The sequence below is a fragment of the Enhydra lutris genome, unplaced genomic scaffold (assembly GCF_002288905.1).
Source record: "Enhydra lutris kenyoni isolate GAN:26980312 unplaced genomic scaffold, ASM228890v2 scaffoldscaffold9, whole genome shotgun sequence".
In the NCBI taxonomy this organism is placed as follows: domain Eukaryota; kingdom Metazoa; phylum Chordata; class Mammalia; order Carnivora; family Mustelidae; genus Enhydra; species Enhydra lutris.
Window position 1 is genome coordinate 4,344,523 of NW_019154093.1, and position 24,179 is coordinate 4,368,701.

General features: G+C 41.5%; 1 protein-coding gene across 2 annotated transcripts; it reads left to right on the forward strand.

Moving 5' to 3' along the window:
• The first annotated feature begins 544 nt into the window (after positions 1–544).
• On the forward strand, positions 545–23,993 carry LOC111143350 (RB binding protein 4, chromatin remodeling factor). 2 transcript variants are annotated; one of them, XM_022497032.1, is made up of 12 exons: positions 545–744; positions 1,336–1,483; positions 5,960–6,105; positions 14,266–14,439; positions 14,788–14,903; positions 15,018–15,178; positions 15,269–15,395; positions 15,526–15,603; positions 18,301–18,377; positions 18,513–18,570; positions 18,662–18,772; positions 22,997–23,993. In XM_022497032.1, exons 1-12 carry the CDS (start codon positions 729–731, stop codon positions 23,060–23,062), a joined length of 1,278 nt encoding a protein of 425 aa, XP_022352740.1. In that variant the 5' UTR covers positions 545–728; the 3' UTR covers positions 23,063–23,993. The 2 variants fall into 2 exon arrangements, with proteins under 2 accessions (XP_022352740.1, XP_022352741.1); XM_022497033.1 differs by having other exon boundaries at positions 629–744; positions 1,339–1,483.
• The last annotated feature ends 186 nt before the right edge of the window (positions 23,994–24,179 follow it).

Consider the following 24,179-nt stretch of genomic DNA (forward strand, 5'->3'; position numbering starts at 1 on the left):
TAACTTCCGCCCTAGACTCCGCCCCCCCTTGGCACGCCCCCTTAAAGGACCAGGACTCCATTCTCTCAGATGTACTTTATACCCTAAGACTTCTATCCTACGGCCCGCCACTGGGAGCACATCTTTAATAGGCTTAGGCCCTATTTTCTGTGTTTGCTTCGTCCGTCCTAAGAACTAAGGAAAAAGAAATTGGAAGACCTGGGAGTATGGAGAGACTTGAACTAGACACCCTGTTTCTGAGTGTTTAGAAGCCTTTTCTTTCCGCCTTACTCCCGGGGTTGTTAGCTAGACTCAAAAGCATTCTATATTTCTCATCTGAGCACTTTGACAGTATCTGGAGATGAAAAGCCTAAAGAAAATGGCTGCCCCCTGGAGAATGCGGACTAAACCTGTCACGTGACCCGGCGGTCGCACTCCCACCGGCTCCGCGCGCGCGCAATCGAAGGAAGTCGGCTCCCGGCCGTGTGGGGGCAGGGGAGGGGCGCCCGCCTCAGATCCGCAGAAAGCGATTCTGCGTGTCTGGATAGGCTGCGAACGCGGATTCCCCGCCCACTCTACCATTCGGGACGCTCCGATTGGCCAGTGTTGGCGCGAAGGTGCGCGAGTCAGCCCTCACGCAGGGGCAGCAGGAAACAATAGAGGCCGCGCGCGCAGAGCTAGCGCCCGTAGCCTCCCCGCCCCTCCCGCAACGCTCGACCCCGGGATATCCCCCGGCTTGCCTGCCCGCCATGGCCGACAAGGAAGGTGAGGGTGCTGGGGCCGCCCCAGGAGGGCGGGGGGTGCCGGGCTGGCGCCGCGACCTCGACAGGGCCTAGCAGTGACTACAAGCCCGACTCTTGAGTGCTGTCCCCACCATCGAAGGCGTGAGGAGAAATCGCCCCGCGGGGCGGGCTAACGGCGCGCCAGTTTCTCCGGCGCGGAGGCCGGTCCCCGCGGCGTGGAGCTGGGGCGGGGGGAGCCCGGGCCCGGCCGATGTTTGGTATCTCTCCGCGCTCCCTGTCCGTCTGCCCGCCTCTCCCGGTTCTGCCTGAGCGGTTCGCTACCCCAGGGGCCGGGGAGGCCCGCGCCGGTTCCGTAGACTCGGCGGGAACCGGAGCGTGCTCATGAGACCCGGCGCCGTCGCGCGAACGGCTAACGGAGTAACGGGCCTGGCTAACCCGAGAGAGTAGTTGCGGGCCCGCTCGGGTGGAGAGCGGTGTGGGTACCTCCGCCGCGAGGAGAATTCCACATACCTCCTCCATTTCAGAATCTGGACTCGAGCAGTGCCGGTAGCTTTGGAAGTGTTGACTCGGTTTCCCTTTGTGTTCGCTAACTTAATTTGTTTTTAACTTTTAGCAGCGTTTGATGACGCAGTAGAAGAACGTGTGATCAACGAAGAGTACAAAATATGGAAGAAGAACACCCCTTTTCTTTACGATTTGGTGATGACCCATGCCCTGGAGTGGCCTAGCCTAACTGCGCAGTGGCTTCCAGATGTAACCAGGTGATGTGAACCTTTTGAACGTTATCTTGTTGTGTCCTCGGTGTAGATTTCTCACGTTGATTTTCCCTGTTTTCCTCCAGTCACCCAAAGAGAGCACGTGATCAAAACCCAGTTGGTGACCTTTTTTCCTAGCCCAAAAAATAAGACAAAAATGTAAAAATAGTTTTGCAATGTACCTGATAAGAGAAAACTTGTTTTCTTTTCCTGATAACGAATTGAATAGTCTGTTGTAACTACAGTTGACGAAATAATGTAAAATGTGTCAGCTTTCAAGAAAATGCTGTGATGAGTTCAGCTTTTTCAGCAACACGTTGGAACCTAGAGGTAGTAGCTGGTTAGTACAAAGATTTATGTGACATGGTACCTGCCTTCAAGGAGCACAGGCATAGTTGAAGAGGCTGATACAAGCTAATAGTTACAGTGACGTGCCAAGAGCAGTTTTACAGAGATACTTAGGGTGTTTAGAACTAACACCTGAGGGGTGCCTAGGTGGCTCAGTGGTTTGAGCCTCTGCCTTCTGCTCAGGTCATGATCCCAGGGACCTGGGATGGACACACACACACACCCCGCCACGCCCGGCATTGCTTAGCCGGGGACCTGCTTCCCCCTCTCTCTCTGCCTCTCTGCCTATGTGTGATCTCTGTCAAATAAATAAATAAAATCTTACAAAACATCAACTAACACCTGAAGGTGGGATGGTTTTTATATAAGGGAATTATGCGTAGTGAGAGATTAATCACTTGTAGGATAGGTCTTACACATGAAAAGCTTACCTCTAACAAGATAAAATAGTACTTAATTTACCCCATTTATTTAGGGTCTGCTAGGTGCCACATGTCAGGGTGTGCAAATTTAGATAGACACCTTCCCTGCCTTGATTTTTTGTGTCTATAGTATGGTACATACCACCCCCCTTTAGTTTAGGGAATATGGTTGAGGATCCCCAGTGGATGCCTGAATCTGTGGATAGTGCTGAACTCTATATTGTGTTGCTTTTTTCCCATATATACATAGCTGCGATAAAGCCTCACTTGTAAATTAGACACATAAGAGGGTAATAGTAAAACAGTGTTTATAGTAATATAGCATAATAAAAGCTATCTGATTGTGGTCTCTTGCTGTCAGAATCTCTCACTGTGTACTCACCCTTGTGATGTTGTTGAGAAAAATGCCTGTGTGATGAAATGAAGTGAGGTGAATGACATGGGCTTAGTGATGAAGTATTAGGCGGCTACTGACCTGATGATAAGTCAGAAGGAAGATCATCTACTTCCGGAGGGATTGTGGTTGACCATGGGTAACTGAAACCATGGGTGGGTGGGCTGCTGTATTACAGTAAAAAATAATTATCCTAAGAGTGGCACAGATCAAATGATCAAGTGATCAGGGGAAGGAAAAATCACCTCAACTTAGGGTATCATGAAAGGCTTCCAGGAGGAAGTGACAATGCAGAGATGAAGGTGAATTTAAATAATACAGGATTTTATCAAGACCAGTGTACCTGTTGGGATATTGAGTTTTCTTTTATAAAATTGCCTCACCATTCAGAATAGCATTTTAAAAACGGTATTACAGGGGCACCTGGGTGGCTCAGTGGGTTAAAGCCTCTGCCTTCGGCTCAGGTCATGATCTCAGGGTCCTGGGATCGACCCCTGCATCGGGCTCTCTGCTCAGCAGGGAGCCTGCTTCTCCCTCTCTCTCTGCCTGCCTCTCTGCCTACTTGTGATCTCTGTCAAATAAAATCTTTTTTTTAAAATGGTATTATATGCTAAATAACCAAATTTCTTCAGAATTCAAGATCTTGCAGAATGTGGCTATGTTTCAGCTCAACAAGTAATAGAAATTTGATGCAAATTTTACTAATAACTCAGAGGTTACTACCTTCACAATGGCATTAAAAAATGAGGAAGTCTGCCCTAATGATGTTTACAAAACTCCTAATAGATGCCCAGAAGTGTAGAGTTGAAAGCTTTGTCATTCATGACCAGGAGTTCCCATGTTCAGCTGATCGATCAGAATCGATCAGGGTGCCTTGGTGGCAGTTGGTTAATCATCCAACTCTTGGTTTCTGCTCAAGTTGTAATCTATAGAGCCCCACCTTGGGCTCTGCATGGAAGTCTCTTTTCTCTTCCCCTCTACCCCTCCCCCACCACCCTCGCTTTCTAAAAAAATATATATCTATATATATATATTTAGATATATAGATATCTAGATATACATATATAGATATATTTTTATATATATATAGATATATGTCTAGATATATATCTATATATATAGATATAGATATTTTTTTTTTAAAGAATTACTTGAGTTCAGATTAAGTGGAGTCATTGCTCTCAGAAGTTCTCAGTGATAGTCAAACCATTTAGGAACTGGTGGCAGAGGACTTGTTGAAAAACAGTTGAATGGTGATTCCACAGTCATGCGCTGTATCATGAGCCACCCCAGACCTACTAAATCATCCTGGGGCCATATTTTTAAAAACCTTCCTATATAATGCAGTGATTAGCTCAACTTGGAAAGCAGTGAATGAGACTAAATTCCCCAAGGTTGAAATCTGTGTTATCTTAGTAGTTTCTACTTTAGCAGACGTAGGTAAATAAACCTTTTTGCAATGTTTGACATTGGTCCAAACACCCAGTCTTTACCTTTCTTTTTTTGTATTCTACACATATAACAATGCTGATTTTTTTTTTTTTTTTTTTAAGATTTTACTTATTTATTTTGAGTGAGAATGGGGGGAGGCAGAATCTTCAAGCAGCCTCCTGCTGAGCACAGAACCCCACGCAGGGCTCAGTCCCACAACCCATGAGATCATGACCTGGGCTGAAATCACGAGTTGGTCTCTTAACTGACTGAGCCACCCAGGCATCCCAACAGTACTAATTTTCTTTTTAAGATGAGGATTACTTATGGGGCGCCTGGGTGGCTCAGTGGGTTAAGCCGCTGCCTTCAGCTCAGGTCATGATCTCAGGGTCCTGGGATCGAGCCCCGCATTGGGCTCCTTGCTCAGTGGGGAGCCTGCTTCTCTCTCTGCCTCTGCCTGCCTCTCTGCCTGCTTGTGCTCTCTCTCTCTCTCTCTCTGTCAAACAAATAAATAAAATCTTAAAAAAAAAAAAAAAGATGAGGATTACTTAGAAGCAATTATGTAGTGTCAGCTGTTTGATTTTTTTGTGTCTGTTAGCGTTGTCATGGCAGGGGGTGGCAGTGGTGGTATTTATTCATACCCTTTTTTAAAAAAATAAAATTGTAGTTCCGTAATGCTCTTCTGCCCTCACTTCCTGTGGTTCCTTTACCTAAATTCAGGCATTCCCAGTTTTATGTTGACAGCTCTCTTTCTTCTTTTTTTTTTTTTTTCTTTTTTTAAGATTTTCTTTATTCATTTGAGAGGGAAAGACAGAGCACAAGCAGAGGGACAGGCAGAAGGAGAGGGAGAAGCAGGCTCCCAGCTGAACAGGGAGCCTGCCGTGGGGTTTCATCCAGGACTCTGGGATCATGACCCTAGCAGAAGGCAGACACTCAACCATCTGAACCACCCAGGCACCCCTTTGCTCTGTTTTCTCTATGTAGGATATAGATATCTATTGCCTCTGTGCAGAGGAATTCCTATTGGCTATCTCTAGACCCAACTTCTGAGCTTTTCTGAATTTTCAGCTGCCTGCTGGTGTCTTCTCTGGAGTATCTTTCTGTCTTCCCCAGCATCACATGTTCCAAACTGAGTATATTCTTCCCATAGAGTCCCACTCCAGCTTTCTTCTCTTGTTCCTATTTCTCTTTATCAGAGTTGACTTTGGTTTGACATTCCTAGATTTTTCTCTTTTTTTTTACTTGACAGTTCATTTATAAGCCCCAGTGGATTCTGTGCGGTAATATCTTTCTTTTCTAGACCAGAGATTCTCAAACTTGAACATGCATCATAATCAGCTGAAGGAATTACAAGATAGATCATTGTACCCAGCATCTCAAATTCTTAATTTAGTAGGTCTGGAGTGGATCTGAGATTTTAATTTGCCTTTCTAGCTGACTTCCTAGATGATGCTGATGTTATTGGTCCTGATGCCACACTTGAAGAACCTCTGCTTTACACTGTTAGATTAATCCCTCTATTGTAATTCAGATCAATAAGATCTTTAAAAAAAAAAAAAAAGAGTAAAAAATGTATTTTTTTTTTTTTTTTTTTTTTTTTTAAGATTGATTTATTTGACAGAGTGAGCACAAGCAGGGAGAGCAGCAGGGAGAAGGAGAAACAGGGAGCTGGATGCAGGGCTCAATCCCAGGATCCCAGGATCATGACCTGAGCCAAAAGCAGATGCTTAACCAACTGAGCCACCCTGGCGCCCCAGAATTGTGGCTCTTAGTTTATCTTCCCCAAACCTGGTTGTAATAGTGCCTTTTGCATACATGTATATCACTGACTTCATTGTTTCTCTTAGTATTACAAATTTGAATAGTGACCATGTATTGTTGCTACAGACCAGAAGGGAAAGACTTCAGCATTCATCGACTTGTCCTGGGAACACACACGTCCGATGAACAGAACCATCTTGTGATAGCCAGTGTGCAGCTCCCTAACGATGATGCTCAGTTTGATGCTTCACACTACGACAGTGAGAAAGGAGGTAGGAATCTTCAGATTGAAAGAAGGAATGATGTATGGGTTATATCTTTTGTATCTTTGAATTCCCATGGAAAGGGTATAAAGTTTGATTTTAGAAATAAGATAATGAGCTGTGGAAAGCCTGAGTTTGCAATATAGATATTAGATATTAGAAGACATACTTAATGCACACTTGCTTCTGTCTTTTCTAGAAACCTTCCTCTACTAGATTGGGGGGAGTGTTCTAGAATTGAAAGAAGCCAAAATCTGCTATTAATTCTTTTATTTTATTTTTTTTAAGTTATATTTATGTAATCTCTGCATTCAGCATGGGGCTCAAACTCAACCCTGAGATCAAGAGTCATAGGCTCTTCTGACTGAGCCAGCCAGTCTTGCCTTTATTGTGGTTTTTTTATTATTATTATTATTTCTTAATCCCAGCTTTACTGAGATATAATTGACGTATAACATTGTATAAGTTTAAGGTGTATAAGGTATTGACTCATATATTGCCAATTATTACCATCATGGGTTTTTTTGTTTAAGATTTTACTGGGGCTTGAACTCACAACCCCAAGATCAAGAGTCACATTCTCTACCAACTGAGCCAGCCAGGTGCCCCCAAAGTCCACCATTTATTGCTATGCATGCATGGATGCATGTGTGCATTCTCAGCATGGGAGGTAACTGCCCCTAAGGTGAAGAAAATTGGTTCTTGGAAAGGGGGATGCATGAAAATAATTTTAATTCTTTAAATGTATAAAGCACAGATATATATGGTATACATAAATACATAGGATATCTGTGGTATTAAAATTTCATCAGGAGTGTCAGAAAAGATGTCTTTTTTTTTTTTGTTTTAAATATTTCATTTACTTACTTGACAGAGAGAGATCCTAAGCAGGCAGAGAGGCAGGCAGAGAGATGGGGGAAACAGGCTCCCCACTGAGCGGAGAGCCCGATGTGGGGCTCAATCCCAGGACCCTGAGATCATGACCTGTGCCCCCAGAAAAGATGTCTTACAAGGTTTGGGGGGTGGGGGGAGTTGAGAAACACTGGCTTAAATTACCCTTTCCATTTTGAAGTGGTAGAAATGACTTAACCATGGTACTTGATATATATATAAAAATTAAGTGAGCCATTTAATTATATTTTATATGAGGAGATCGCCTAAGGGTTTAGCTATTCATGAAATACTTAACTCTCTCCCTTTTAATAGAGGTGGAAATGGATGAGTTACGTTTGTTGTTGTTCTTAAACTCAAATTATTACCCAGAGATAAAAGACACACTGTCATTGAGAGATGTGATCTAAAAAATTGATGTTTAATGTTTCTTGAATTTCTCTTCATTAGCAGAATCCATTCTTTTATCTAAGTTCTTTGAGCTCCAGTTACTTGCCAGGATTGTTATGTACAGTTGGTCTTTTGATCACTGCATATTTGCCTTAGGGTGTTACAGAATGCAGAGTAATAAGTTGTTTTTTGTTTGTATTTTTTTTTAAGATTTTATTTATTTATTTATTTGACAGGTAGAGATCACAAGTAAGCAGAGGCAGGCAGAGTGGGGGGGGGGCAGGCTCCCCGCTGAGCAGAGAACCCGATGTGGGACTCGATCCCAGGACCCCGAGATCATGACCTGAGCCGAAGGCAGCAGCCCAACCCACTGAGCCACCCAGGCACCCCAGAGTAATAAGTTCTTAAGATAAAGGTCCACAGATACGGTTTTGTGTCACTGACCCAGCTGTGCGTGATACAATTACTGGGAAGTTACTCTCTGGGTAGACATTAGTGTTGGGGTGGGGGCGGGTGGTGGACACTGAACTTAAAGAGTCTCAGGAGTTGGGCTTAAGGTCCTGTTATGCCACTCACTAGCTCTGTGGTTTTGGATAAATCATTTAGCCTCTCTGAGCATCAACTTCCTTTCTATTAAATGAAGATAAATTGTTTTTAAATAGTATTTTGGGGGGCGCCTGAGTGACTCAGTGGGTTAAGCCTCTGCCTTTGGTTCAGGTCATGATCTCAGGGTCCTGGGATTGAACCCCGCATAGGGCTCTCTGCTCAGCGGGGAGCCTGCTTCCCTCTCTCTCTGCCTAGCTCTCTGCCTACTTGTGGTCTCTCTCTCTGTGTCAAATAAATAAAATCTTTAGTTAATAAATAAATAAAATTTTTGGTGACAATGTAAATACTTTGATTGGTAATGTAATAATTTTTTTTAAGAAATCAAAGCAAATAGGAAACTAGATCCTGGCCACTGCCATAAACCTATCCTCTACATATAGATCACTGTTAAATTGATTGTTTTCTGAATGATTTATCTGTTCCATTTATTGGCTTAGTCATTTAGCATGTATGTTGAGTACTTACTATACCCCAGGCTTTTTTCTTGGTTCTAAGAATGCAGCATAGAATATGCTTTTCTGGCCGATGTGTCTTGGACATCTTTTTGTTTAAAACAAAAATGGTTGTTTTGATGGTTGTGTACTATGTCATAGTTAACCATCCCTTACTTGATATTTAAGTGGCTTCCAATTTTCTGGCTTGAAAAACAGTTCTTGTACCATATGTCTTGCATATTTTTGCTATAGAGTTATTTTCTAAGTGGACTGCTGATCAGAGGGCAAGAACATTTTCAGGTAAAATTAATACTGCTAAGTTGCCCTTCGAGAAGGATTCCCAGTCCCACCAATAGCAGAAGTATTTATGTATGTTTTGTGTGTTTATCTTTATGCCTCCACCAGCATTGGATTTACTTGTCCCAACTTTCCTCTGATACCCTTCAGATTTTGTGTCGTTCTTGGAAACACCTTTATTATTCCAAGATTTTAAAGTATTTACCTGTTGTTTTCTGGTGCTTATTTATGTTTTGGCCATTAAAACTGTAATATTTCTGGAATTTGTTTTGACATTGGGTATGGAGTAGGAATCCAAACATTTTTTCTTTTTCTTTTTTTAAGATTTTATTTGTTTATTTGACAGAGATCACAAGTAGGCAGAGAGGCAGACAGAGAGAGAGAGAGAGAAGAGGAAGCAGGCTCCCTGCTAAGCAGAGATCCCAATTCGGGGCTTGATCCCAGGACCCTGGGATCATGACCTGAGCTGAAGGCAGAGGCTTTAACCCACTGAGCTACCCAGGCTCCCCCAAGCATTTTTTCTAAGTGGTTAACAATTTTTTTAAAATACCATTTGCTGCGAGCACCTCTGTAGCTCAGTCGGTTACGCTTAATTCGGACTCTTGTGTGTTTTTTTAAGATTTTATTTATTTATTTGACAGATCACAAGTGGGCAGAGGGGGAGGCAGCCTCCCTGCCGAGCAGAGAGTCCAATCGAGGCTCGATCCCAGGACCCTGGGATCATGATCTGAACTGAAGGCAGAGGCTTTAACCCACTGAGCCACCCAGGCGCCCTTAATTCAGACTCTTTTTTTTTTTTTTTTTAAAGATTTTATTTATTTATTTGACAGAGAGAGATCACAAGTAGACAGAGAGGCAGGCAGAGAGAGAGAGGGAAGCAGGCTCCCTGCTGAGCAGAGAGCCCGATGCGGGACTCGATCCCAGGACCCCGAGATCACGACCCGAGCCGAAGGCAGCGGCTCAACCCACTGAGCCACCCAGGCGCCCCTTAATTCAGACTCTTGATCAACTCAGGTCTTGATGTCAGGGTGGTGAGTTCAAGCCCTGTGATAGGCTCCATGCTATACGTGGAGGCTACTTTTTAAAAAGATGCCATTTGCTGGCAAGTAGTTTCTTCACCGGTTGTTGAGGTGGCATTTTTTTAACATACGTACTTTTTCTGGTAATGGTTTTTTGAACAGCATCAAAGCAACTTTTGCTTTATCCCCCTTAATTAATGTAGAGGAACAATTAAAAATACTGGTAATGATGGGTGATACATTTGTAAAACTCTATAAATTACTCTGTTTAATCCCCATAGGGAACTCTGTAGTTGTTTTGTAACTTGCCCTAAGGTTACACAGCTTATCTCCCTCCCTCTCTCTCCTCTTCCTTATACTCCCCTTCCTTTCCCCCCACGCCCCCATCTTCAGATCACTGGATATGTTTGGTGCTTTAAAGAGGGGGGGGCCGTACTCTCTTCTGTATGGTCTTAACAATGGTGGAAGCAGATAATACCTAATGTCTCTTGGGTGATTATTAGGTAGATAAGCTTACTAGTCTGTCTTGTTCTCAGATGAAATATCCTGGGCTCTCAAATTGAACTATTGTAATAAGTTACCATCCACTTGACCGCATTTGGTTTTAGGTATTAGATGGCAGACATCTTCAAAAGATTGGTGAACTTTCAAAGTGAAAACTGAAAACTGGCTTCGTCCTGTTTTGACATTTAAAAGAATTTGTGCAGGGCGCCTGGGTGGCTCAGTGGGTTAAAGCCTCTGCCTCTGGCTCAGGTCATGATCCCGGGGTCCTGGGATCTCTCGCCTCTCTGCTCAGCGGGGAGCCTGCTTCCCCCTCTCTCTCTGCCTGTCTCTCCGCCTACTTGTGATCTCTCTCTATGTGTCAAATAAATAAAATTAATTTAAAAAAGAATTTGTGTGTTTATATTAGGGTCATCCTGGCAATAGTCGCATTTTAAGCCCATGTAAAATAGAGTAGATGTAAAATTTTACTTATGACTCTATTACCAAGATCTTTCAATATCAACAAGTTTATTTTTAGCAGTTTATTTGGAGAATATTTTTTTTTAAATATCTTTTTAGTCTTTTATCTGAATTGTATAAAATAAACATTAAATCATGATGAGGTAATTGAATATTTGTTGTTAGAGTTTACTCTTTTTAGTAAAAAGGTGTTTATGGACTCAGTGGCTTACAGGTAGAAATCAATGCTGGTTACCTCGTTTGTGGGGGAGGGGTAGATACTAGTTGGGAGGGACATGATAGTACTTTCTGGGAAGCTGGAGATCTTGGTGCTGGTTTTCCTGGTGTATACATTTGTAAAAATTTGTCAAGCTGCGCCCTATAGTTCATAGTGTTTTATATGGAGAGACATAAACAAAATAGGAATACAACTGGACCTTGATGGTCATTTAATTCATTGTACATGGATAGCTCAGTCTTTCTTTCCTACTTGAGATTTGGCCTTTCGTTTATCAGCTTCCGCTTGGGAGCCCCTAATTATATTTTAGATAGATAAATCCTCATCTTTGTAAAAACTCAATTGTGAATCCTCTAAGCTGACTTATTACTGTGTTTTGGTTTTTTTTAAGATTTTATGTATTTATTTGACAGAGATCACAAGTAGGCAGAGAGGCAGGCAGAGAGAGAGAAGAAAGCAGGCTCCCTGTGAGCAGAGAGCCCGATGTGGGGCTCGATCCCAGGACCCTGGGATCATGACCTGAGCCGAAGGCAGAGGTCTTAACCCACTGAGCCACCCAGGCGCCCCTATTACTGTGTTTCAACCACAGTTAAGGAGACCCTCTGTTTAGTATGTATCCAATACCAAAATACCCCACATTATGTAATTAGTACCCTTGCTCTGCAGGCTCACTGCCAGCTTTTGCTCTTCCCTTGTTACTGGGATCTCTTTAATGGCAGTTAGGCTTTTTTGTCATAGTCATCTGTAGTTACAGTTTATCTCTGTGTTTGGACTGAAAGTTCCTTGCAGTCACGTATCTTATCATGCCCTCTTTTTTTTTTTTTTTTTAATTTATTTTAGATTTTATTTACTTATTTGAGAGAGACAGTGAAAGAGAACATGAGAGAGAAGAAGGTCAGAGGGAGAAGCAGACTCCCCGTGGAGCTGGGAGCCTGATGGGGGGGGGGGGGGACTCGATCCTGGAATTCCAGGATCATGACCTGAGCCGAAGCCAGTTGCTTAACCAATTGAGCCACCCAGGCGCCTATGCCTTCTTTTTTTACATTGTAGATACTCGTGGTCTAGAGTTCTGGGGTTTTGGGTTTTGTTTTGTTTTTTTTTTTTAAGATTTTATTTATTTGACAGAGATCACAGTAGGCAGAGAGGCAGACAGAGGGGATTGGGGGGGAGGGGGCAGGACCCTGGGATCATGACCTGAGCTGAAGCAGAGGCTTAACCCACTGAGCCACCCAGGCGCCCCTAATACAGCTTTGCACTGGTTTTCTTTTTTTTTTTTTTTTTTTTTTTTTAAGATTTTTTTAACATTTATTTGACAGAGAGAGATCACAAGTAGGCAGAGAGGCAGGCAGAGAGAGAGAGGGAAGCAGGCTCTCTGTGTTTGGACTGAAAGTTCCTTGCAATCATGTATCTTATCATGAGTTCTTTCCTTTTCTTTTTTTTTTTTTTTTTTTTTTTTTTTTTAAGATTTTATTTATTTATTTGAGAGAGGGACAGTGAGAGAGAGCATAAGAGGAGAAGGCAGAGAGCTTTCTGAGCAGAGAGCCTGATGCGGGCTCCATCCCACGACCCTGAGGTTATGACCTGAGCGGAAGGCAGAGGCTTAACCCACTGAGCTACCCAGGCGCCCTGCTAGAGTTCTGGGGTTTTATTGTGAGCTTTTTTTTCTCCTTCAGAGTCTATTCTGCGCTTTTGTTTTTAGATTTTTAGTCTGTGTGAAACATTTGCATTTCAACCATTAAAAGTTATTTAGTGGAAATTGAAAGTTATCTAGTCTGCCAGCCATATTATCTATGTCCTTGCTTTTTAAAAAAAATATTTTATTTATTTATTTGACAGAGATTATAAGTAGGCAGAAAAGCAGGCGGGGTGGGGGGAGCACACTCCCTGCGGAACAGAGAGCTCGATGTGGGGCTTCATCCATCCCGGGATCATGACCTGAGCCTAAGGGAGGCTTAACCAACTGAGCCACCCAGGCACCGCATGTCCTTTCTTCTTTGGTTTGTTTTGGTTTTGTGGGCTTTTTGTCTTTTTTGTTTGTTTTTGTCCTTGTCCTTGCTTTTTAAAAGATTTTTGTCCTTCAAAGTATAACACTTATATATCGGTGCTATTGACAGTGTTTTCATTTATAAGTTACTGTCACAACTTAGCTTTATGGAGAAGGTGTTTGAGACTCAGAAATTGAAGGCCTTCCCCAAATGACCAAGCTCTGGCAGTCAGTTAGGCCAAGGTCTGACTCTTTCTTAGATATCTTATCATGCTGCCTTCTGTAATTCTTTCGACTAATCATTAACTACCTTTGTTTATATGTTGCTGTGCCAGGATTTACATAATCACAAATTATATTTTTACACGTTTTATAATGGCACTTGGGAAAACGAAGTGCATACAGTAGCCAAATGTGAATAAAAAATATTTTTATCTAGTCCTTGCCTGCCTGGTTTATTTCAGCTGAGGATTGTAGTTGGCATGTATAAGTGGGTGGGGGAGGTGGTAAAGGAAAATGGAACTAGCTATTGTGGCTCTGTTTTTCCTCACTGGACTAAGAGAAATGGTATAGGGAAGAGATAATGGTGTGATGGTATTTCAGGAAGGTCATTCCAAACTATAGCTTCAAATAAATGGTGTATAAAGGGGACTCTTTAGTACCTGGTATACTGTGTACTTTAATATTTGTTAAAATAGTAACTTAAAGAGCACGTGGGTGGAGTAGACTGTTGAGCTTAAAGGGCCTATGGGTGGAGTAGACTGTTGAGTCTCTGAGTCTTGATTTAGGCTCAAGTTGTGGTCCTAGGATCTGGCCCCATGTCAGGCTCTGCAGTCAGTGCAAAGTCTGCTTAGGATTCTCTCTCTCCTCTCCTCCTGCTCATTCTCACATCGCATGCTCTCTCACTTTCTCTCTCAAATCTTAAATAGTAACTTGGGTTTTACTTATTCAGCACTTTTTTGGTACTTAGATTAGATTTGAAAATTGCTTATTGAGAATCTCCTTTTAAAGTGGAATTGGTAGTGTTCCCTGCTTTTTAGATAGTATTCATATTTTTTAGCTAGGAATCAGGAGAATGAAAATTTTCACTAGGTTCAGTTTTAGTTCTGACACTAGGAATGGTAATATAGGTATGCCAGATTTCTATTTTTCTTGGTAAAATTTGGGGGGATACTGTCTTCCCTTCTATGTAGGGTTGTAACAATCAAATGAAATAAGAGGTATGAAAACACTGTATACTGTTAACAAATGTCTAGATTATTTCTAGTATTTACCAGTTTGCTGATAAAAAGCTTGCCTGTGTCATAATTTGAGTGACAAGAGTAGCTCTTGCTTTGTCCTCATTTGCAATTTCTTATATATTTACAGAATTTGGAGGTTTTGGCTCAGTTAGTGGAAAAATTGAAATAGAAATCAAGATCAACCATGAAGGAGAAGTAAACCGGGCACGTTATATGCCCCAGAACCCTTGCATCATTGCAACAAAGACTCCATCCAGTGATGTTCTTGTTTTTGACTATACAAAACATCCTTCCAAACCAGGTACCTGCCGCCTTCAGTTCAGATACAGATAATGAGTCACTGTGGGAATACACTTTTCCACTCAAACTGAGTGTAATTGCTTGTTAAATGTATATTCTAACATCTTGTGATGTATACTGGTATGTGTTGATATTCTTCTTTTGCGTTCTTACCTAGGTGGAAAAAAATGCTTTTTTACACAGAACAGAATCATGGTGCATTTTAAGTGTTAACAATTTGATCATAATGGGTCTCTATTGCTGTACATATGAAGAGCTTCATACCTCTTCCATCAAAATTCCATTATGCTTTGTAGACCCAAAGAGGCAGTAGACTCTGGATAGTTTTGATATGTGTGTTAATTTACAGACCCTTCTGGAGAGTGCAACCCAGACTTGCGTCTCCGTGGACATCAGAAGGAAGGCTATGGACTTTCCTGGAACCCAAATCTCAGTGGGCACTTACTTAGTGCTTCAGACGACCACGTGCGTATCCTCATTTTGAAGCAGATCTGGGCTAGTTATCAGTTGGTTTCTTTTCTGGGGTATGTGGGGAAGTGAGAATCTTCCATTTATATAATAGTTAATTTTACATTTAAGACCATCTGCCTCTGGGACATCAGTGCTGTTCCAAAGGAAGGAAAAGTTGTGGATGCGAAGACCATCTTTACAGGGCATACAGCAGTAGTAGAAGATGTTTCCTGGCATCTGCTCCATGAGTCTCTGTTTGGGTCAGTTGCTGATGATCAAAAACTTATGATGTGAGTAGAATCCATGTTTGAGTTTTTTCCTTGTTTTCTAAGTTTTATGTTACCCATTTTAAGCTTTTTTTCCTGTTTTTTTTATTAAAGCTGGGATACTCGTTCAAACAATACTTCCAAACCAAGCCACTCAGTTGATGCTCACACTGCTGAAGTGAACTGTCTATCTTTCAATCCTTACAGTGAGTTCATTCTGGCCACAGGATCAGCCGACAAGGTCAGTTTGGTTCATTTTAAGAGAAAAAAAAAATTTCTTTTGCTTCCTTTGAGTAAACGAGATCTTTCAGTTGTGGGTTTTCTTTCCATAAAAAACTACTGATTGCTCTTGCTTTCCTTTTTGTATATAGACTGTTGCCTTGTGGGATCTGAGAAATCTGAAACTTAAGTTGCATTCCTTTGAATCACATAAGGATGAAATATTCCAGGTAAGAGAAACTAATGCTACATTTGTTTATTTTAAGGAAAACCTGGATGTGTGAGTAGGCGCACTTGTGCTTTATCCCATTATTACCAGTAATAGAACTCTATGGATCTATGCTAATCTCTATAGGAAATGTGATTGTTAATTCTATACTTCCTCAGACTGGTCATTGGTGACTTACACTCTTGAAGTATTAAGAAAATCAGTGCTCAATAATTCATGTTCCTGACATTGTATCTTGCCTTATTTCCAGAACTTGCCATGTCTGTTGATTTTGCAGTTGAAGCCTAAAGTACTAGCTCCATGTTTTCTGCCTCATCAGTTTAAGCTTCTTTCTTAACACGCAAAAAGCTCTCTGACTCAATTCAAGAAATGTGGCACTATGTTCACCACTTACTGCCAACACACTGTGAGGAATAGGTTATATATAGTCTTTGCTATTAAAGAGCTTACAGTTTTATAGCAAGGGAAGGCCCATTTAGATTCACTGTAGCAGAAGGTTGTTAAGCATTAGAACTTAAGGGTGGGGCACTGGGTGCTTTAGTCAGTTATGGGTCTGCCTTTGATTCAGGTCATGATTCTGGGGTCCTGGGGTTTAACCCCACATTGTTCTCCTTACTTGGTGAGAAGTCTGCTGCTCCCTCTGCATCTCCCCACAGCTTGTGCTCACTCTTTCTCAAGTAAATAAATAAAATCTTTAAAATGGGGAGAGTGGGCGTCTGGGTGGCCCAGTGGATAAAGTGGTGCTTCTCCCTTCGGCTGCTCCTCCCCCTGCTTGTGCACTCTATACTCTCTCTCACTCTCTCTCAAATAAGTAAGTAAATCTTTTAAAAAAAAAAAGTGTAGTCAAAGTTAATTTTGGTGTGTGAAAGTGGCCTCTGATTTAGGCTCTAGGTAAGCCATACTCCTCTGCACTTTGTCTCACTTAACCTTATTTTCTACTCTTGGCTTGCTCCAGTGAACATTTTTGTCTTTATCCTCTTTGTCCTTGCTTGTAGTGGTGTTCCTGCCTGGAGAGTATCTAAATTCTTCCCTAAGTATTGGTGACTAATGCCCTTTTATCTATACCATGATGCTAGGACTTTCTTATCAGACAGTGTAACAGTATGTGATTGTTGTATGTGTGGTAGCTAACTTTAATAAAATCATTATCGTAAGGAGTCAGTTTTTTATCAGTTTGGGGTTTTTTTGTTTTGTTTTGTTTTAGTTTTTAATCAGTTTTATATGTAATACTGAATTCATAATAAGTACTTGAGAAAATAGATACTGTATGTATGTGTTCCGTACTTCAGTTCTAAGGTTGGAGCACATTTGGCCAGAAGCCAGAATTAGTAAGAGTAGATTAAGATCAGAGCTTCAAAAATATAAAATGAGGGGCACCTGCCTGATTCAGTCAGTAGAACACGTGACTTTTGATCTCAGAGTCATGAGTCCCAGCCCCCAGTTGGCGTGGAGTTTATTTATTTAAAAGTTAAAAATCTTAATATGAAATATTTTACTTTAAAAATCTTGGGCACCTGGGTGGCTCACTTGGTAAGTGTCTGCCTTCTGCTCAGGTCATGATCTCAGGGTCCTGGGATTGAGCCCAGCATCAGACTCCTTGCTCAATGGGAAGCCTGCTTCTCCCTCTCCCACTCCCATGCTTGTGTTCCCTCTCTTGCTGTCTGGCTTCTCTGTCAAAAAAATAAATAAAATACTTTTAAAATTAAATTAAAGGGGTGCCTGGGTGGCTCAGTTGTTAGCCGTCTGCCTTCTGCTCAGGTCACGATCCCAGAGTCCTGGGATTGGGTCCCACGTAGGGCACCCTGCTTGGCAGGAGGCATGCTTCTCCCTCTCCCACTCCCCCTGCTTAGGTTCCTCTCTTGCTGTGTCTCTCTCTGTCAAATAAGTCTTAAAAATTTTTTAAATTAAAAATTTTTACCACACACACACACAAATAGAAATAGAACAAAAGGTTTAGTGATAGGTTATCTTCATAAAAGAAACCATCTTCTCTACCTGTCAGGGTTTTTTTTGTTGTTGTTAAGATTTTATTTCCTTATTTGTCAGAGCACAAGCAGGGGGAGCAGCAGGCAGAGGGAGAAGCAGGTCCCTGCTAAGCAAGGAGCTGATGTGGGAATCAATCCCAGGACCCCAGGATCATGACCTGAGCCAAAGGCAGATGCTCAACCAGCTGAGCCACCCAGGCACCCTTTTTGGGGTTTTTTGTTTGTTTTTTTGTTGTTTTTGTGTTTTATTTTTTAAAATAATCTCTACACCCAAACTGGGGCTTGAACTTTAAAACCCCTGAGATCAAAAGTTGCATGATCCACCAACAGAGCCAGCTAGGCACCCCCTCTAGCTGTCAGTTTTAAGTATAATGTCTAAAATACTTTGATTTCTTTTTTATGAAATTTTTAAATTGTTAAGTATAATTTAGGTATTTTCCCCTCAGTTTTTCTTTCTTTCTTTTTTTTTTCCTTAAGATTTGATTTATTTATTTGAGAGACAGAGAGCAAGTGATTGAGAGAGAGCGTGTGCTGGGGCGAGAGGGAGAAGCAGGCACCCCGCTGAGCAGGGAGCCCGACGTGGGACTTTATCCCGGAACCTTGGCATCATGACCTGAGCCAAAGGCAGATGCTTAACCAACTAAGCCACCCAGACACCCCGACCCTCAGTTTTCTAAGTTACAGTTTTTCTGTTTCCTTCATTTTTACTGTAGGTTCAGTGGTCGCCTCACAATGAGACCATTTTGGCTTCCAGTGGTACTGATCGCAGACTGAATGTTTGGGATTTAAGGTAAGTCTTGTATTGGTTACTCTTAGTGGAGATATTTTCTTTATTTATACTTTTCTAAAGTAGTTACTTGGGACAAATCTGTTTTAACTTCTTATTTTGTTTTGTTTTAACTTTTTAAAAATCTTTTTGTGCTAGTAAAATTGGAGAGGAACAATCCCCGGAAGATGCAGAAGATGGGCCACCAGAATTGTTGGTATGTTCTGCACATTGAGTAATATTGAGATACTCTGTTACTTACTGCTCTCTGTCTGCTTTTCATTATCTTTGTTTTCCTCCCTCTTCAGTTTATTCATGGTGGTCACACTGCCAAGATATCTGATTTCTCCTGGAATCCCAATGAACCTTGGGTGATTTGTTCTGTATCAGAAGACAATATCATGCAAGTGTGGCAAATGGTAAGTGTTATCATTTATTCGGAGGACATGAGGTCAGTGAGATGGAGTATCACTTCATATTTACAGACTTCATAAATGGCATCTCTGGTTAGTTTACTTCCAAGTATGACTTTAGCACTTGCTGCACGTTATCATTTTCACATGCCTGCTCATTACCTTTATCTGCTTATCCCACTGGTGTCTCAAACTCAAGAAGACCAGACTTCTCTCCCCTTCTTCTTATTCCCGTTTTCTCCTGTTTTCCTGTTTTGTATATGGCTCCAGTGTCATCATCCCCCAGCTCAACCAACTTGAAGACTCAAAAGAGTTTTTTTTTTTTTTCTTTTTCTTTTTTTAAATTTATTTGACAGAGATCACAGAGGTAGGCAGAGAGAGGAGGAAGCAGGCTCCCTGCCGAGCAGAGAGCCCGATGCGGGGCTCGATCCCAGTACCCTGGGATCATGACCTGAGCTGAAGGCAGAGGCTTTAACCCACCCAGGCGCCCCTCAAGAGTTCTTGATTATCTATTTACCTCTAGTTATCGTTTACTTTCCAGATTTTGCATTGTCTGTCTGCATTGTTTCTTGTATCTATACTCATCTTATAGATAAACACTTAGTGCCCAGCTTTCCTGTTTCTACTTCACACCCTGAGTTTTTGGTCAGGTTCTCATTACTACTTGCTAAACTATTGCAATAGCCTCCTTGCTGGCCTCCTCCTTTCCCCACTACTAGCAGTTGAATCTTTGGGAATGGTCATTCCTTTGAAGTGACTTGTGGCTTTGAACATGCCTCGTACAGTTTCTACCACAATGGTACAGCATCAGATACTGCCATTTCTCTGTGAAATATTACTAGATTCTAAAAACTTCCCTGTTTTTTATACCCCAAATGGGAAATGATTACCCTTTTTTGAATTTCCAAAGTGCTTGGAATTTAATAAAGATAACTGTAATGTCTAACATAGAGCAATATAAGAAACACTTGCTTTCTGGAGGTGGATGGTGGTTGATAGTTGCACACAGGGTGAATGGACTTAATGCCCTGTACACTTAAAAATGGTTAAGATGGCAATTTGATATGTATTTTTGTACCACAATTTTTTTTTTTAATTGCATAACTTGAATGATGGTAGCCTGATTAATGAAAAAATTTGGGAAAAAGTTTTTGTTGTTTTAGCATAGATCTAGAGGCAGGGATAATCTCCAGAAGAAAGTTTTTGGCTCAACATGAGGAAAAGTATTTTAATAATCAGAACTTCTTTGGGATGCATGGGTGGCTCAGTTGATTGAGCTGTTGCCTTCGACTCAGCGGGGAGCCTGCTTCTTCCTCTCCCTCAGCTGTTCCCTCTGCTTGTATGTGCATGCGTGCTCTCTCTGTCAAATTTTTAAAAATCTTTGAAACAACTTCCTTAAAGAATAGCACTATTAATCAAAGTTAAAGAAATAAAATGAAAAAGAAATGAGTTTTTGTGGCCTATGAGATTAACAAATTATATGGTATATCCAGACTTCTTTATAAGATATTCATGACATAAAGTACGAAAAAAGCAGATTATAGAACCAATGGCATGTTATAATTCCTCATATTAAAAATTACTGTAGCTAGGAATGCCTGGACAGCTCAGTTGGTTAAGCAGCTGCCTTCAGCTCAGGTCATGATCCCAAGGTCCTGGGATCAAGCCCCACATCAGCCTCCCTGCTCCATGGAGAGTCTGCTTCTCCCTCTGCCCCCTTTAACCCTGCTCATCCTCACTTGCTCACACACACACGTGCTCTCCTCCCCACCCCCATCCTCTCAAATAAATAAATAAAATCTTTTTTAAAAAAATTAAATAGGGGCGCCTGGGTGGCTCAGTGGGTTAAGCCGCTGCCTTCGGCTCAGGTCATGATCTCAGGGTCCTGGGATCGAGTCCCACATCGGGCTCTCTGCTCGGCGAGAAGCCTGCTTCCCTCTCTCTCTCTCTCTCTGCCTGCCTCTCAGTCTACTTGTGATCTCTCTCTGTCAAATAAATAAATAAAATCTTTAAAAAAAAATAAAATTATTATAGCTAGTCTTGAATTTAATTATATGTAACTGTTTAGAAGCTTGTTTGCAGGGCGCCTGGGTGGCTCACTGGGTTGAGCGACTGCCTTCAGCTCAGGTCGTGATTCTGGAGTCCCAAATCAGGTCCCACATCAGGCTCCCTGCTTGGCAGAGAGTCAGCTTCTCCCTCTGACCTTCCCCCACCTTGTGCTCTCTCTGATTCTTTCAAATAAATAAATTTTTTTTTTTAAGGGCATTTAAAAAAAGAAGCAGCTTGTTTGCCTTAATGTGGTTGGTATATTTAGGGAGTTTTTGGATATCTTCTTTATACCTTTAAATATTATAATTTGTAATAGTAAATGTGTATTACATGTGTAAACAGAAAATCTACCTCATCTTTTTCCTTGTAATATACCCACGTATAATTAATATAAAAACTACAGAGTTCTGACAGGAAGGTGAAATGTGCTGCCTTGAGTAGCCTGTCATTTAAAGATATTTTAGTAGTTGCCATGGGAATGTAGGAGATCGAACTACATCACCTTCAGGCCAGGTTGTTCTTTACTCGGTTTTTTTAGAATGGTGGTAAAATAAAAAATAAAAAAGAACTATAAAATAAGTAACTATTTGGTCTTTGTCCAAGTTCCTAAAACCCTTGGGGTTGTCTGAGTGATAGAAGTCTCTGTTGCTGTTTATAAGGAGCCCCTTTTGGCCACACCTGAGTTTAGGCTAAGGAGGTAACTTAGGGCCCCTGGAAAGCCTCGGGATGGGGCTGGTCTCCTGAAAGACCAAACAGGTGATTGGAGAACTTTACAGTCCCTCCTACCCACAGGCAGAGGGGATTGAGTTGTGTAAAACTTTTGAAAAGGCTCTGTGTAACCTCTGGATGTGATGAGCTTCTGGGCCGTTGGTTATATTGACGGCTACCCAGAGAAGACCTAGAAGCTTTGTATATTTCCTTCTCACCTCACCCTGTGCTTCACTGCCAAGTTGGCTCTTCCTGAGTTGTAAGGCGTGTAGTAAACTGGTAACAGTAAGTAAAGCATGTTCAGGATTCCATGAGTCATTGCAGCAAATCATCAACCCTAAGGGGGCGAGGAGTGGGGGGTGGGTCGGCATATGGGAACACCTGAGTTGATAACCAAGTTGCGCAGAAGTGCATGGGTAGTCTGAGCACTCCGGGCTTGACACTGGCCTCTGAAGCGAGGATCATAGTCTTGCGGGACTAGCCTCTTAACCTGTGGGGTCTAACACTACTTTCACGTGCAGTTAGTGTCAGGATTGAATTGAATTGTTGGACAGCCAATTGGGTCAAAAAGACACTACATATTTGTCATCAGAAAACATCACACAATTGTATACTTTCCTATTCCTGCAGTCAGATCACAGGCTCTTTAAAGATAAGACTATCCCATCCTTTGCAGCACGTAGCCTAGTGATTTGTGCATAGTACAGTAAACTCTGCACAAATGAAAGTGTTTTCTCTATTTAAGATTATGCCTTTGGATGCAAGGTTTTCATCAAGTAATAGAAGTATAGTTTATGTTAGAGCAGTTTTCTTTTAAAAATATTTATAAATTGATTTTGAAACCCATGGTTTGGGGGGGCTCTTAATGAAGACTTTCTAATTTTTTTTTAACCATAATCACAGAATTATACAACCATCATCACAGTAATTCACCCCTCAGAAAAACCCCTTACCCATTAAGCATCATTCCCCATTTTCCTCCAGTCTTCCCAGCATTAGGCAACCCCCAGGCTACTTTATGGATTTGTCTGTTCTGGATACTTAGTATAAATTAAATAATGCAATCTGTGACTAGCCTTTTTTTTCATTGCCAGGTAACATTTTTATTTATTCATTGGTCATTTGATGGACATTTGTGTTGTTTTTACGTTCTGACTCTTGTCAGTAATATCCAGTAGAAGGACTCCTGAAGGTTGAGTATCAGGACAAACAGTTACCATACTTCAGTTTTGTGGGAATGTCCTAATCTAGTTGGCCTGTGGGCCAGCTGCCTGTTTTTATTGGAACACAGCCACCCATACCCATTCATTTTCAGATGGTCCCTGGCTGCCTTCATGCAGCAGCTGCAGAGTTGAATAGTTGCTACAGAGACTGGCTCACAGTCTCTCTCCCTGGCCACCTCTGTTTTTGAAACATTAACTTCAAGAAGGATCCTTCATGTTTACTAAATAACCTTTTCTTGTTTTTGGGCAGGCAGAGAACATTTACAATGATGAAGATCCTGAAGGAAGCGTGGATCCAGAAGGACAAGGGTCCTAGATATGTCTGCACTTCTTGTGATTTTAGACTCCCCTTTTTTTCCCTCTCAACCCTGAGATTGATTTAACACTGGTTTTGAGACACAGACTTTGTTTGGCTATTCCTCTATGATAGGTACCATCAACGATGTTACTAGCCCAAACAGAGGGTGTTTTCTAAATATTAACTGGGGGACTTGATTCAGTAAAGCCACAGACTTATATTTAAATTTTCTTTAGGAATTTTCTAGTAACAAAGGTCTAAAGTAGCCACAGAAAGGGGAATATTGGGTGTGGTTATTTTTCTTCTTAGGCTATATCCCCAAGTTTTACAGACTCCTTTTAAGTAAAGGCTAAAGTGAGGAAGGATAGAGCCAAGTGAGGTAGGTGTCTGAGCCATGAAGTATAAATACCACAAGATGTTGTTTTTATTCAGGAAATGGGGGAGATTCAAGTCATATAAATTCCTATTCTAAAGTTTTCACACCTGACTTTCCAGGATGCACATTTCCCTATGTAGACCAGTCTCCTCTCAGTTTCTTCAGTTAAGTCAAAACTATGTGTTCCTCTTTCCCCATATATTTTTGCTTGTTAGTGTATTTCTTGAGCTGTTTTCATATTTCTTTCCTTTCTGTGAAATGGTTTTTTTAAAAAACTTGGGACCACCAAGTTGTAAAGATGTATGTTTTTACCTGACAGTCATACCACAGGTAGACTGTCCAGTTGAGTTGAGAAGAGTGAATTGATAGCTTGTATTTGTTTTTAAAATTAAATTAATCCTGGATAAGAGTTGCTTTTTTTTTTTTTTTTTTTTTTTTAGGAGTTAGTCCTTGACCACTAGTTTGGTACCATCTCTATTTTGGGTGACCTGTTTCACCAGCAGGCCTGTTACTCTCCATGACTAACTGTGTAAGTGCTTATAATGGAATAAATTGCTTTTCTACGTAACCCCATGCCGATGGTTTTTTTTTGGTATATAACATTCATCAAACACCAGTCTGGCTTCTCGAAGAGTTGTTCAGAGGACTGTTTTACTGTATATGGTCTTTGACTATCAAAAGCAGAATTAAATATAATAAACCCAGAGCGATAGAAGAGCTTCACTCCTTCCCAGGGAAAGTGCAAGGCATAAAACACTG